The sequence below is a fragment of the Bos indicus genome, chromosome 20 (genome assembly GCF_029378745.1).
Source record: "Bos indicus isolate NIAB-ARS_2022 breed Sahiwal x Tharparkar chromosome 20, NIAB-ARS_B.indTharparkar_mat_pri_1.0, whole genome shotgun sequence".
NCBI lineage: Eukaryota > Metazoa > Chordata > Mammalia > Artiodactyla > Bovidae > Bos > Bos indicus.
The window spans coordinates 56,474,062-56,488,589 of record NC_091779.1 but is presented as its reverse complement, the minus strand read 5'-3'; the positions used below and the strand labels follow the sequence as shown (position 1 = coordinate 56,488,589).

The 14,528-nt window shown below is 45.5% G+C and overlaps 1 protein-coding gene across 1 annotated transcript; it reads right to left on the bottom strand.

Annotated features, from left to right (window-relative positions):
• Positions 1–377: 377 nt before the first annotated feature.
• Positions 378–14,120, bottom strand: ZNF622 (zinc finger protein 622). Its single transcript, XM_019983052.2, has 6 exons — positions 13,393–14,120; positions 12,256–12,516; positions 11,876–12,038; positions 9,174–9,286; positions 1,789–1,932; positions 378–592 (listed from the first exon to the last, which is right to left on the bottom strand). The coding sequence occupies exons 1-6, from the start codon at positions 14,102–14,104 to the stop codon at positions 465–467; spliced, it is 1,521 nt and encodes a 506-aa protein (XP_019838611.2). The 5' UTR covers positions 14,105–14,120; the 3' UTR covers positions 378–464.
• Between the last annotated feature and the right edge of the window lie 408 nt (positions 14,121–14,528).

Genomic DNA, 14,528 nt, shown 5'->3' with positions numbered 1-14,528 from the left:
TTTTACAGCCAGCCATTGACATGCTTTTTTATTCTGCTTGGATTTAATGAAAGTGCCCAGAGATCGTCGCCATGTCGGGAGCCACAGTACATTCCAATGAGGGACACTCCACTCTGCTCCCCCAGAAGCTTCAAAGCACCTAATGCGGGTCGCGGATCCAGGACACAGCAAGGTGTTCCTCTGAACATTAAGCCAGGCTCAGGGCAGACAAGCCAGTCCTTAGTCCCCCACGCTACTCTGACAGCCCTAAATCAGCTCCAAGCTGACACTACACAGCACCTCTCAGGAGCAGGGCAGGGCCTGCGTCCAGCAGACAGTACTCACTGGGTGAGAAGATGACCCCTCAACCCTGTCCAAAAATGACACGGGAGAGCCAATTTGATCCTGGCTTTTATTATCAGGTCAGGACAGAGGAAGTACAGGGGAGTGGCAGCAGGAGGGCCATCGTCCCAGCCCCTGGCCGATCAGAACAGCACCTGGGGCCGGAAGTGCATCTGCCGGGTAGCGTTGTTCTTCATCCCCATCTTCAGCATCCACTTCGACTTCATCCTCTGGACATACTGCATGTCCCGCTGGCGCACCAGAGCTGCTCCTGGGGTTGGGAAGGGGGTGAGAATGAGGCAAAGGGCTGTGAGCCGTGATCAGAGAAAACCCAACTTGGCAGAGAATCAAAGCTGGTATCAGGTAAGCGGGCTCTAATATTTAACCAGGAGTTATTATCTGATGCCTCTATCCAACGAGCCCTGGGGGGTTCCGTGCACCCGCCACTGTGCACCAGGACTGCTCTCTATATACATGCCTCTTCAGTTTTCATCACCTGAAAAGGTCTAGAAGCCCAAAAGGTGAAGCCCACTGACCAAAGGCACAGAGAAAGGCAGACTAGAAACCAAGTCAGACAGGAATTCCTGACAAGACTAACAGGAAGTCTGTCCACTACATTTAAGTGGCCTCACAGCTCCCAGGGAGCCCGAGCGAGGGAACCCATGTGCATACATGAACGCAGAGGCCTTGACAATGGATTTCAGTTTCGGCGCTTTCCAGGCCATCGGAAAGCACCTCTCCCCATTCCTGTTTTCAGGGACTGACGTTCTCCTCAAAGATCCAAGCATAACGAGCTGCACTCAGCAGACCTCAGAATAGATTTAAATAGTTTCATAGTGATGATGTTTCAAAGCTGAACAATTTCAGTAGCGTGCTCTAGCCTTCTGAGTCTTACTAAGCTTTCTAAAGAAAAATTTCAACGAAGGATGATAGCCGGTGTTTATTATGTGCATGTACTATGTCATACATGCTTTATGACATTCAATCTGCACGACTCTATATGTAAATATTATTAATACCACCTCCATTTTATCAGTGAGAAAGCAGAGGCTTCGATTAACTAAATTACTCAGACTCTTTGTATAAGAACCTATAAGAATATCAGGTAAGTCATGTTTGACTCTACAGCTCAAACTATATTGCTTCAAGGACATTATTTAATTCCACTGTATAACCTCCAGAATTTCAACCTTTGATGATTACTGAACAATTATTTTTGCAATTATACCTCCTAAAAAAGTTAATGGTTTACAGGCAGTTTTAAAAAGCTACTGTGCTGGGGAATATGAAATTTTTAAGTCATAGAGCTTTGGGTTTATCGCCATATGTGTCTCAAGTGGTCATAGGCAAGAAGGTAGTTTCCCCCAGAGAGGACCCATAAGAACAGAGTGAAGAGAACCATGTCACCCAAGCCCCTTTGTGTAACGCAAGTTCCTGGGCTGGCCCGGGAGGTCCCCACGGACGTACCTGTGCTGCCAGTCCATCCCAGGGCTCTGTACTGCTGCAGGACCCGGCCCACAGCCTTCCGATTCTTAGCAACCGCCACAGCTCTCGACAAGCCAAACCGCTGCTTGTAGTATCTCATCAAGGAGCGATGACCCACCCTGGCACCTGGTTTTCAAAAGAACAGTACTGAAGTACGGAGGTGGATCATTTTTCAAAGCAGAGTTATAAAGCAAGAGCTTTCCAAATCACTTTTCATGTTCATCTAGCTGGCAAACGCATGTGCCAGGAAAAAAAACACTCCTATCAGCTGAAGAAAGATGAAGCTGTATGTTTACCAACGAGGGAAAGAAGGCAAACCCGAGCAGAGACACTGAGGGACATCCCTGGTGGTCCAGTGGCTAAGACTCCGTGCTCCCAAAGCAGAGGGCCCAGGTTTGATCCCTGGGCAGGGATCTAGATCCCACGTGCTGCAACTAAGAGTTCACACGCCACAACTAAAGATCCCGAGTTTGCAACTAAGACCTGGTGTAGCCAAATCAGTGAGTAAATAAATATTAAAAAAAAAAACAAAACCCTGGAGGAGGAAATGGCAACTCACTCCAGTATTCTTGCCTGGGAAGTCTCATGGACAGAGCAGTCCATGGCATTGCAAAGAGTCACACACAACTTAGCAACTAAACAACAACAACACACAACCAGGCAGACTGTGAACTGGGGAAATACTTCTTGATGGAAATGTGGCATAAAACAGAGTGAAGTGACCTAGCAACATGGAACAGAGAGTTCTGTAAGAAATTAAAACTTGTGTATAGAATAATAGTTGCAAATATTCAACCAATTAAGTCTACGGCTAAAGGAGAAAAGAACAGTAGAGACGCTGACAAGTGATAACAGTAGAGACAGTGACAAGTCACTGTCAAGTGAAAAATGCAGCCCCCGCACTTACGATATGCCTCCACAGAAATTCACATGGCCATCCCTACTAATACAGGTAACAGGGTCCTAGGAGACAAGGAATTTTAACTCTCTTTAAAAGAAAAAAGATTGAACCAATAATGGCCCGATTTTAGTTCTACAAGCCACAGTCTGGGTTTAGAAGAGAAGCCAATCCACTTTCCCTTTGCTAACATTCTCTAATGGGGTGCTTCTCAAACAGGGGTGACTTTATCCCCAGAGGATACGTAGCAATGACTGGAGTCACTGCTGGTTGTCACAGGTAGAGGGAAGCTCCTGACACCTAGTGGGTCGAGACCAGGGATTTGGCTAAACACCATACAATGCACAGGACAGCCCCTCAGCGAAGAATTATCTGGCCCAAAATGTCCATAGTGCTGAAGTGGAGAAACCCCGACCTACTGCTTTCTAAATGTTGGAAGTTTTTTGGGTAGAAAGACCATGAACAGAATACTATAACTATTATAGATGGCTATATTTGCTTTTAGAATCTAGATTTTTAACCTACTAGAAAAATCTCTATCAGGTTATTTTGTGTGAAGTCCCAGTACTTGACGAGCTACCTGCGTAACATTTTGCTCCCTACACAGATATGAATAAGTGATTACTTCCAGGTGATTGATTTGTGACCAGACTCAGGAAACAACAAAAAAAGAAATTTTCAATTCCAGGATGCTGTGGTCTCTGGATACTAACATGGATGAACGATGTCTCCCTGGACCCGATTGTTTTGGTGGGGGAAGAATTAACAAAGCTCCCAGACCACCAGAAACAAGTAAGACACAGCAATGCAGAAGGCTCGCACGTACATGGAGGCTCTAGCAGCAAAGCCCAGCAGTGCTGATGACAACTTTCTATTTATAATGTAGGTCAGGATGCTCTGAGTTTGCAACAAAGACTTCCTCAGAATCATTAAATGATAATGCTGCTCATTAGGACTTACTAAATTGATTTATTTACATTTGTAAGCAGCATTTAGAAATACCTATTCTTGAAGGCTATCTTTTAAGACATGTTTGAAGAGGGTTCATGAATCAGTGCCAGGGTTTCTGACACCTAGCAGGAGAACTGTAAGCGCTGTTTAGAGCCACCCCTTCCTGTGGCAATGACAGGCGTGCCTGGCAGTAAGCACCTAGCACAGGCGCTGAGAACAGCTCCGCTTCGTACCAGAACACAGCGTGCCTGTCCATAAGTAACAGATGGGAAGTGTCTGAGTCAGGCTGAAGCTTCCACCTGTCCATCTATCTTCTGCCACAGTAATAACTGCTTACAAGACTGTCCACTCCTGATCTAAAATATGATACAAGTGAACTTAACAAAACAAAGCAGACTCACGGACATAGAAAACAAGCTTTTGGTTCCTGAAGAGGAAAGAGGGTCAGGGAAGGAGAAATTAGGGCTTTGTAACTGCAGTAGCAGATACAAACTGCTATGTATAAAATAGATAAACAACAATGTCCTACTACACAGCACAGAAAACGATATTCAATATCCTGTAATAAACTCTAATGAAAAAGAACACACACACACATATACATATTTATGCCAACATGTAGAATCATTTTGCTGTACAACAGAAACTCACACAACAGCGTACATCAAACTATACTTCAATTAAAATGAAAAAGACTGTCTGCTGCTGCTGCTGCTAAGTCACTTCAGTCGTGTCCAACTCTGTGCAACCCCATAGACAGAAGCCCACCAGGCTCCCCCGTCCCTGGGAGTCTCCAGGCAAGAACACTGGAGTGGGTTGCCATTTCCTTCTCCAATGCATGAAAGTGAAAAGTGAAAGGGAAGTCGCTCAGTCGTGTCCAACTCTTAGCGACCCCATGGACTGCAGCCTACCAGCCTCCTCCGTCCATGGGATTTTCCAGGCAAGAGTACCGAGTGGGGTCCTACTTAACAAAGAGCCTAACATTTGACATTAGACAGTGAAAAAGAAGTATCTCTAACAGTAATTTCCCTAAGATTGATTATGTATCTCTTGTGGATCCAGTGGGAGATTCTTCTGGCTAGTCAGCAACTAACTGGAGCTGTCTTCACACCAACCTGCTCCAGAGGAACTGAAGAGCGAAGGGGGAACTGAGCCGACCAGTCTTGGATACAAATACTCACGGCGCCCTCTACTGGATGCTTTATGTCACTGCCTCTGGGACCATCAAGATCACGGCATCCGGTCCCATCACTTCATTGCAAATAGATGGGGAAACAGTGGAAACAGTGACAGACTTTTATTTTCTTGGGCTCCAAAATCACTGCAGCTGGTGACTGCAGCCATAAAATTAAAAGATGCTTGCTCCTTTGGAAAAAAGGTATGACAAACCTATACAGCATACTAAAAAGCAGAGATATTACTTTGCCAACAAAAGTCCATCTAGTCAAAGCTATGGTTTTTCCACCAGTCATATATGGGGATGTGAGAGTTGGACCGTGAAGAAAGCTGAGCACCGAAGAATTAATGCTTTTGAACTGCGGTGTTGGAGAAGACACTTGAGAGTCCCTTGGACTGCAAGGAGATCCAACCAGTCCATCCTAAAGGAGATCAGTCCTGAATATTTATTGGAAAGACTGATGCTGAAGCTGAAACTTCACACACCTGGTGTGAAGAACTGACTCCTTGGAAAAGACCCTGATGCTGGGAAATACTGAAGGCAGGAGGAGAAGGGGATGACAGAGGATGAGATGGTTGTATGGCATCACCAAATCAATGGATATGAGTTTGCACAAGCTCCGAGATTTGGTGATGGACAGGGAGGCCTGGTGTGCTGCAGTCCATGGGGTCGTAGAGTCAGACATGACTGAGCGACTGAACTGAAACTGACCTGAAGCAACTACAGTCAAGGAATCCCAACTACTTGCTGCTTTTGAAACCAGTTTTATGCAGACTCTACTAAGGGTAGTTGATTAAATATCACTATGCTCTCCACATTAGAATCCTTCTCAAATCAGCTTCATGCTAATGTCCACACCACCCAGTCATATAACTGAACATAATCAGAAGTTTCTGAATGGTGAATTTGTTCAAAGAAATAACCAGGTGATTGAATATACTGCCATAATGCCACTACACGTCTAAACGGTGTTTATTTGAGAATTCCTATTTCCTTGGTTCATTAGAAAAAACCCACACCAGTATTGAGGGAGAAAACCAATGGACAATAAACTGTCATATCTCATTACAACCAAGACTGACCAGAGGATGACTGGTTTTTAAAATGAGATAGTAAAAGTGTATGTAACTGTAGAGCTGGAAAAAATTTCAGAATATTGCTAGTTTCTGGTTCACTAAGAAAGCCATGTACTATTGCTATTTAAATGAATTCTATTATAAGGTTTCAGAAGTCAGTCATCTGTGAAGAAGACCCAGGAAGGCAATGACTGATGTATATGTAGATAGTTCCTTTTCTGGCTCCAGGTCACACATGCTTTTTAGACACTACATGCAGACTCTCCCCAGGGTGGGGAGATACACTTATTCACATGGTCAAAAAAATCTGTGTAGCCACACAGGTTACTTGATGCCGTTATGGCCTTTCCCCAGGAAAATGTACGTACAGGAAGAGATGTGCAGAGCCTAGTTACCCCGGGTTGGGGCAGTACCTGGCAGTCGGTTAGGTCTCTCCAGAGGCTGTATAATGGTACAGTACTGCCTGGTACTCTAGGACCACAAGGGTCACTCACTACTGCCAAGTCTCCCTCAAGAGCTGCCTGAGGTCACCATCCGACACTTTAAAACAGCATGACTCTGTACGTGGACAGGCAGCTGTCAGTAAGGAAGTTCATGTTTAAAAACGCGAGAATAGGACTCCTCTGGAAGTCCAGTGGTTAAGACTTTGCCTTCCAATGCAGAGGGTGTGGGTTCGATCCCCAGTTAGGGAGCTAAGATACCACTTGCCCCAGAGCCAAAACATAAAACAGAAACAATGTTGTAACAAATTCAATAAAGATTTCTTTAAAAAAGTCCACATAAAAAATATCTTAAAAATAAAGACTAAATAATACCCAAGAAACTGGACCTACAAGTTAATCTCATGGCCCTTTCTTCTTTGATTGTGTGATGAACAAGCAATCTGCCACCTGGGGCTGTAGGCAAATATGACACGTGGTCCCTGAGGCCACGTTGGAGCCCAGGGTGGCTCCTTCGGCTCTCTTTACCTGCCCTGTGGCAGGCCCAGGGAAGTCACCTCCAACTTTCCAGTCACTCAGTCAACAGACGTGGCTCCCATGTATCTGAGGCACTGTGCTGAGATGAAAGAAGCCAGTTTGGTCCTCACAGAAACAGGGACAGAAGGCAAGCGAGTCAACGAGTACCAAGAAGAAGAGACCCATCATGAGGGCCGTGCGAGTGTCACAGGAGCAGAGGAGACTCTCCTCACCCAGGGCGGGAGCTCAGCTCAGCCGCTTGGAGCATGGAACCCAACTTGAGTCTCAGAAGAAGACAGGCAGTGCGTGTACAAAGGCCTAGAGGAGGGAAACTTCACGTGGGCAGGAAAAGGAAGCACACAAAGACACTGGTGACAAAGTGACCCTGAAGGCCAGGGCTGCCCCTGGGAATTCCAGAGGGAAAAGAAAATATAGCAGAATGGTGTTTGTTTTAGAAAGAATGTTCCAGTGGCCAAGTGGAAATCAGACTGGAGAAGGCCAGAGAGGAAGCTTTCATGGTAACACAGACAAATGGACAAGGAGGCAAAAAAAAGAAAAATTATTCAAAACGCAAATTCCTAACTAATTAGGAACTGCAATTAGTTACCATCTGGATTTAGGAGAGGAATAAAGGATCCTGAGAAGACACTCAGTTTTGGCTTTGGCGAACCTGAGGAGACTGGATCACTCTGGGCAATGTGTTGTTGTCTAGACAGCTAAGGAGTCTTTAAGTTTCTGAAGTTTTAAGTCCAGATGAAAATTTCTCTCAAAATAGCCTATATTTCTTAAATAGGATATCCTCACTGTTGAGCAGACTTTTGTCATGAAAAGTGCTAAAGTGGCTGCAAAACGAAGCCCACATTCCTAGTGATCCTGCTACAGCCAGACACTGCTGGCAGGGACTAGCACATTCACCTTCTCCAAGTCTACTGTGATCTTAGTCTCCCAGGTGGAACTAGTGGTAAAAACCCTGGTGGGCTCCATAGGGTCGCAGAGTCGGACATGACTAAAGCGACTTAGCATGCAAGGAAGGGGAACCTAATAAAATAAGGGCCCAAGCAACTAGTTTTTGAAAAAGAAGTTTTCAAACTTATGTCTGAGGTTCTGCATTAGTATTTTCACCAGGGGAAGAGATCAGGTCCCTTGTGATACACGTAAGCCTGTTTTGCTGCTGTGTATTGTACGGGCCACAATATTCTGCTGCATTATAGCTTTCTTATCACTGTAGAGGAGCTATATCCTCAAGACAGGTTCCGCCGGCACTTTCCTCCAACTGTCACTGCATAAAGCTGCCCTTCACCTTAGAAGGTTATTATTCCAGGTTAAGCAGGGCTGTCTGTTCCTAAACAGCAATATTGCATGTGGATTGCAAACAGCACAAGGTGGTTCCATCATGGCAGACATGTACCCACTGGCAGCATGGCTGCTCCTGCACCCCCCATCACAGCAAATCTCCCAGGCAGTGGAGGAAAGGTGGAATGGGCTCTTCACTGATGAGGTCCCTGATCTTAGGCAAATTACTCATCCGTCTAAGCTTCAGGTGGCTCATATGTCAAAAAAGGACAACAGAATCTAACTCACAGACTTGATCTAAAGATAAAATAATGTATCTGCCTGAATATACTAACTTCTCAGTAAATATACTATTAGAACCTTATTATCTTATCATTCCATTCCCTGTCATTTTAAAATGTATATTCTCTAGCTGCTCCCATTCCTATCAGCTAAGCATTAACACTATAAACAATATTTCACACTTCTCATATTCATAGCTTTCCTTCTTCTTTTCATATCTGGGACAAAATTCTACCATTATGAATGCTGTTCCCCAAAGGAGAAGGCAGAATTGAAACTCCAAGTCTCTCCCTGCACCCAGAATATGAACAGGAAGCCTAGGTGCTGTCAATTATATCCAACCATGCCAGACTAACACATGCAGTCTGAACAACTATGGAAACAGGAATTAGTTCAAGGAATAAGGGCAAAGTCAAGTTTAACAAGAAAAATCCAGGAGCCAAAAAGCTAGATAATAAACAGTATACAAAAGGTTTATGTATTGAAAAGAAAGGAAACGGCCGATTAAAGCATTATAAATCACAACAAAGTGAGGAAAACACTGATGCAACTTAAACAAAACAGCTAAATCAGAGCTATGGGGCTCCCTTCAGAGGTGACCTAGTCCAAGGAACATAGACACACACTTGAAGTTGTAGGTTCTCTCCCCACAGCGTGGAAGGCAAGTGATGGGAACACACTTCTCCGATAATCTCAATGGCGTGAAGCTACGTATTCTGGACAAATGCACTTACCAGAAGGGAGAATCAGCTCCATGGTTTCATCGTCATAATCCAGGGTCTTTTCTGAGGGCAGCTCCTCAGTCTCATCATGGTCCTCGCCTTCTTTGTGATCTGGGTAGCTACTCCTGGAACCATGGAATGCCATTAACACACAGACCAAGACCCCAAATCTCATTAAAATACTGCCAACCTACTAGATCACTGAAGGGGTGGCGGGTAGGGGTTAACGTCTACAGGGACTACACTGAAAGCTTCTGGAGAGAAAACAATTTGCTAGCATTTTCTCTTTAGTAAAGTAAGCAAATAGCCTGTGAATTCAAATTGGACCCCAGACCTAAATGTAAAACACAAAACTATAAAAAATCCTAGAAGATAATATAGAAGAAAACCTGGATGACTTAAGGTTTGGTGATGACTTTTTAGGCATGACACAAAAGGCACAGTTCATGAAAGAAAGAACTGATCAACTAAACTTCATTCAAATTAAAAACTTCTGCTCTGTGAAAAACAGTATCAAGAGAATTAAAATACAAGATGAAGACTTGGAAAAAGTATTGACAGAAGACACATCTGATAAAGGACTGTTATCCAAATGTAAAAAGAACTCTCAAAATTCAACAGTAAGAAAATAACCGATTCGGCCAAAAATGGGCCAAAGACCTCAACAGACTCCTCACTAAGAAGAAACACATGGCAAATAAGCATATAAAAAAGATGCCCACAGCATATGTCATCAGAAAAATGGAAATTAAAACAGAGATATCACTACACACCTATCAGAATGGCCCAGACCCGGAACATCTAATGCTGGGGAGGGTCTGGGCAGTAGGAATCCTTCGTTGCCAGCAGGGATACAGGAGGGCAGAGCCACCTTGGAAGAGCTGGCCGCTTGTTGCAAAATCAAACATACTCTTACCATAAGACCCAGCCTGCTGCTTGGATTTACCCTAAGGAGTCGAAAACTTCTGTCTATACAAAAACCTGCAGGTGGATTACAGAAGATTTATCCAAATTCCTACAACTTGGAAGAAACCAACACGGACTTCAATAGGTGACTAGATAAACAAACTGGTACATCCATGCAAGGGAATAGTTTTGGATTACACTAAAAAAAATGAGCTAGCAGGCCATGAAAAGACACAGAAGAACCTTAAAAGCATGTTACTGTGAAAGAAGCCTGAAAAGGCTACATTCTGTATGATTCTAACCAGACAATATTCTGGAAAAGGCAAAAATATGGAGATATTAAGTATCACTGTTTTCTAGGGATCGGGTGAAGGAGAATGATGAACAGGCAGAACACAGAGGATGTGTAAGCCAATGAAACTACTCTGAGGGTGGATACAGGTCACTATATGTACATCTGTCCATACTCACAGAACAGACAACACCAAGAGCGAACACTGAACTATGGACTTTGAGCGATAACTGGTGGGTCAACTTGGTTCATCAAATGCAATGTATGTGCCACTGGGGGAGGCTGATAATGAGGGAGGCTATGCACTTGTAGGGTGAGGAGTACATAAGAAACTGCTATACCTTCGGCCCAATTTTGCTGAGAACCTAAAACTGTTCCTAAAAACAGTGAGCAAATAACCTACACCAATTCTTCATCTGTGTTATCTGTTTCTCTCGAGGAGGGCTGGCAAACAGGGGAAGAGGAAGAGGCTGTACAGTGGGAGATGCAGCTCTCCTCAACTTAAATCCTTACAGAAACAAGTTCTAGAAGAGTGCAGTCCAGGAGAACTCTGTGATGATACAGATCTTCAGTCTGCGTGTCCAGTATGGTGGCTACTTTGAAAGCACATCTGCTTTTAAGCATAGGTCTTGAAATGTGGGTGGTGCAACTGAAGAACCGAATTTTAAAATTTTTAATTTAATTAATTATCCCAAAGAGTGACATGAGTACATCTAGAAATCAGCAAATTAAGACACTGTAGTTCTAGAAGAATCTCTGTCTTTCACAAATACACACAGAAAATAATTAGAGAAAATCACACTAAAATGTTAACAGTAAGGCAGATAAGTCAACAGGAATGGACAAAAGACTAGATCGGACACTTCACAAGAGATATTCAAGTGGTTAAGATACCTAGTTAACACACAGTAAAAGGTTCTCAACTGCATTAGTTCTCATCAGAGAAACGCACATCAAAACCACAATGGATACCCCTACACAGCCGCCACTTTTACCCCTACACAGCCACCAAAGTGGCTATAATGAAAAACTGTCAGGACAAGTGAGAAATGAGAAATCAGGAGGAAAATGCAAAAGGACAACTTAAAAGACCAGGACTTTTTTGAACACCTGTATCAGGGGGACTCTGCACTCTGGCATGGTCATGACACACACCTGCTTGCAAAGCAGAGCTGTGATGGGTCATAGGCACACCGACACTAAGCACCAACCACTCAGGCAAAACTGAACTTCGGACCGTTGACACCACAGCAAACAAAAACAAGCTTTCAAACCAGACGAACTTACAGTTTGGGCCTAAGATCGTCTCTTTGTCAGATATGTGTGTTTACCTCTGTGATACTCAGTTTCTCATTTACAAAATGACAGGAAATAAGCACCTCTTACAAAAGTGTTCTAAGAGGTATTAAGAATAGGGTATCCGACAGAGCCAGACACAGTTACCAGGGAGGGGCACAGGTGAATCCAATGCAAATGTGATGAGTTTGCTTCGCTCCATGTTACAAACCAGACTGACCTAAAATCATAGAAGTCCGCAAATTCCAAAAGAGCGTCCCCATCTGTGAAGAGCTTACAGTGACTCCGGTCATTCATGTGTGCCTGTACCGCCTCCGTGGAGTAGAAGGACTTCCCTCTCTCGTTGCACCACAAGCAAATCTTCCCAACACCAACTTTCTCTCCTGGAAAAAAAGTTGAGAAAAAGACATGAAAGCAGCTTTTTGCAGCCAGATTATATCTCATCATCTATCTCATCACAATAAAAAACTTGGTGGTCAAGTTTTTGATTTTCACAAAATCAGTAGGTCATTAAATCCAAGACTGGTGAGAAACACAAAGTTAATGCCCCCCAATAATGCAGGGTTTCATCATTAAAAAAGAAAAGAACATTATACTCACCCAAATATTTAATCAGTCCCTTAAGATCCGAAAGATATTCTACATCAGGAATAAAGAAGCTGTGGACTTTGGTCATATGAGCCACATTTTTTGTGAGGGAGCTTGAGTGATGTGGACAAAACAAGCAGTCCGTTATGGGGATGGCACCAAGGGGGGTGCTTCCTCCTGCCTCTTCCTCTTCTGCATCCTGCTCCTCCTCCTCCTCCATGGCTTCAGCATCCTCACATTCCAAGTCCTCATCAGAATCAATATCCTCCCAGTCTTCAAGCCAGAGATTTCGAAAACAAAATTAGTAGATGTCAGTGTTAGCTATTCATTTACCACTCACCAGTCTGCATGGCTAAGGAATGCCTTAGTCTTCCTTGTTCAGGGCACAGTAAACCCGTTGAAGGGGGCTTTGGCTCCTTTTCTAGGTATATATGAACACTTTCAATCAGTGTTAGTGGGATGTGAGATGCCATAGGGGAAGAAAGGGGGAAAAAAAAACTCACCAAGTCAAGTTAGCTAGGTCGAAGGCTCAAACCTCCCGTTTCAGGTTAGCTGATTCTGAACTTCTCAGTGCACGGTTTTACCAAACTAGGTTAAGTGTAAAGCCATCATAACTAGATACCCAATAGAAATAACACATTCTACAGCAGAAGGTGTAGGGGGTAATGTGTACCCTTCTGCATATGTTAAAAATCTCTCCATTCAATAAACAGAGAAAGGATCTATTCATTCTACAAATATTTACTAAGCTAATTCTCACCCTTCGCCCATCTTAAGGTTTCAGTATCTCAATTTAATACAACAGTGAGGGGAAGACATAGGATGAGATGGCTGGATGGTATCACGGATGCGATGGACATGAGTTTGAGCAGACTCAGGAGTTGGTGATGGACAGGGAGGCCTGGCGTGCTGCAGTCCATGGGGTCGCAAAGCGTCGGACACGACTGAGCGACTGAACTGACAACTGACTTAACTGATAAAATGCCCTGTAAGGATGCTGGCCACACCGGTCAGTTCAGAAAGCATGGAAACCACCTTCACTCATCATCTTCACTTAAAAACTGACACCTCCCCGCTCCAACCTCAAGGATAAACTGAAAACCTGAGGACCAACCCCTCCCTAGCCCCGCCCCCCAGGCCGGTCCTCACCGTCCGCATCCAGGTCTTCTTCACTCTCTTCCTCCCCCTGCTGTTTCGCCAACTTCTTCGCCTGCCGTTCAAACCACCGCAGCCGGGGAGGTTTCTCGCCCGGGTCTCGCGGCTGAGTCCCACGTCCGCCGGCGGCCACGGGACACCCGGGCTCCGCCTCGGGCGCTGGCGCCGCCTTCTTGGGAGACGTGGACGGCTGAGCCTTGATGACCTGCTGGATGGCCGCGTTCACCGCATCCTTGTCCACACTGTCTACGCCCAGCCCTTTCTCCAAGTTCTTCTCGTTCATGAGTGCCACTTTCCGACTCACCGCCTGCTTCTCGAGCTCCACGTGCCGCCGGGACCTGAGGTGGTTTTCGTAGGCCTTGAAGGAAGCAAACTTCTTACTGCAGACGGTGCAGTAGGTGGCCGCGCCTTTGCTCTCTGGCTCCGCCAGGGCCCGCTGTGCCCGCACCCGCTCCTGGAAGCCCTCGAGGCTGACGGGGGCCATGCCGGCCACTTTGCGCCTCAGGTTGTAGCGGTGCCAGTCCGTCTTGTAGTGGACCCGCTGCGCCTCCGCATCTTCCAACACCGCCCGGCAGGTGTTGCAGGTGTAGGTCGCCATCCCCAGGCGGGAAATAATGCGCGACCGAGGCAGAAATCTAGCAACCAGAGGCCCGACCACACCAAAAGAACCGAACTGCGAGCTGACTTCCGGACTGAATCGTGTCATCCCCAGCCGGACAGGAAGTCCCGCCTCTCAGGCTGTAGCCACGCCTCCGCCGCGGAGAGTCCCGGGAAAGTGGGGGAAGCCAGTGACGCATCCGGCCCCGCCCAGTCGACCTGAGCTGAGTGTTGAGTCAACAAAAGTGGACGTGTTCTGAGGTGGTTATTGATTGACAGGCCTAGCCCCGGCCGAATTAATGTCTGGGTTTGTTTTTTTTCCTGTACGTTGAAACTTGAGGCCAGGAAGGGTGGCCGCCTCGCGGAAACGCGGCTTGGGGAATCCGGAGGACTGATGTGGTTGACCACTCGACGGTCGAGGACTCTCTGAAGTTCGTGCCCCTGCAGCCCCGGGAGTGGGTGTCACGAAAGCCAGGACTGCTGGTTAGACCGTTGGTCGGACCATCAGAGACCTCTTCCCGAGGGCTGAGAGA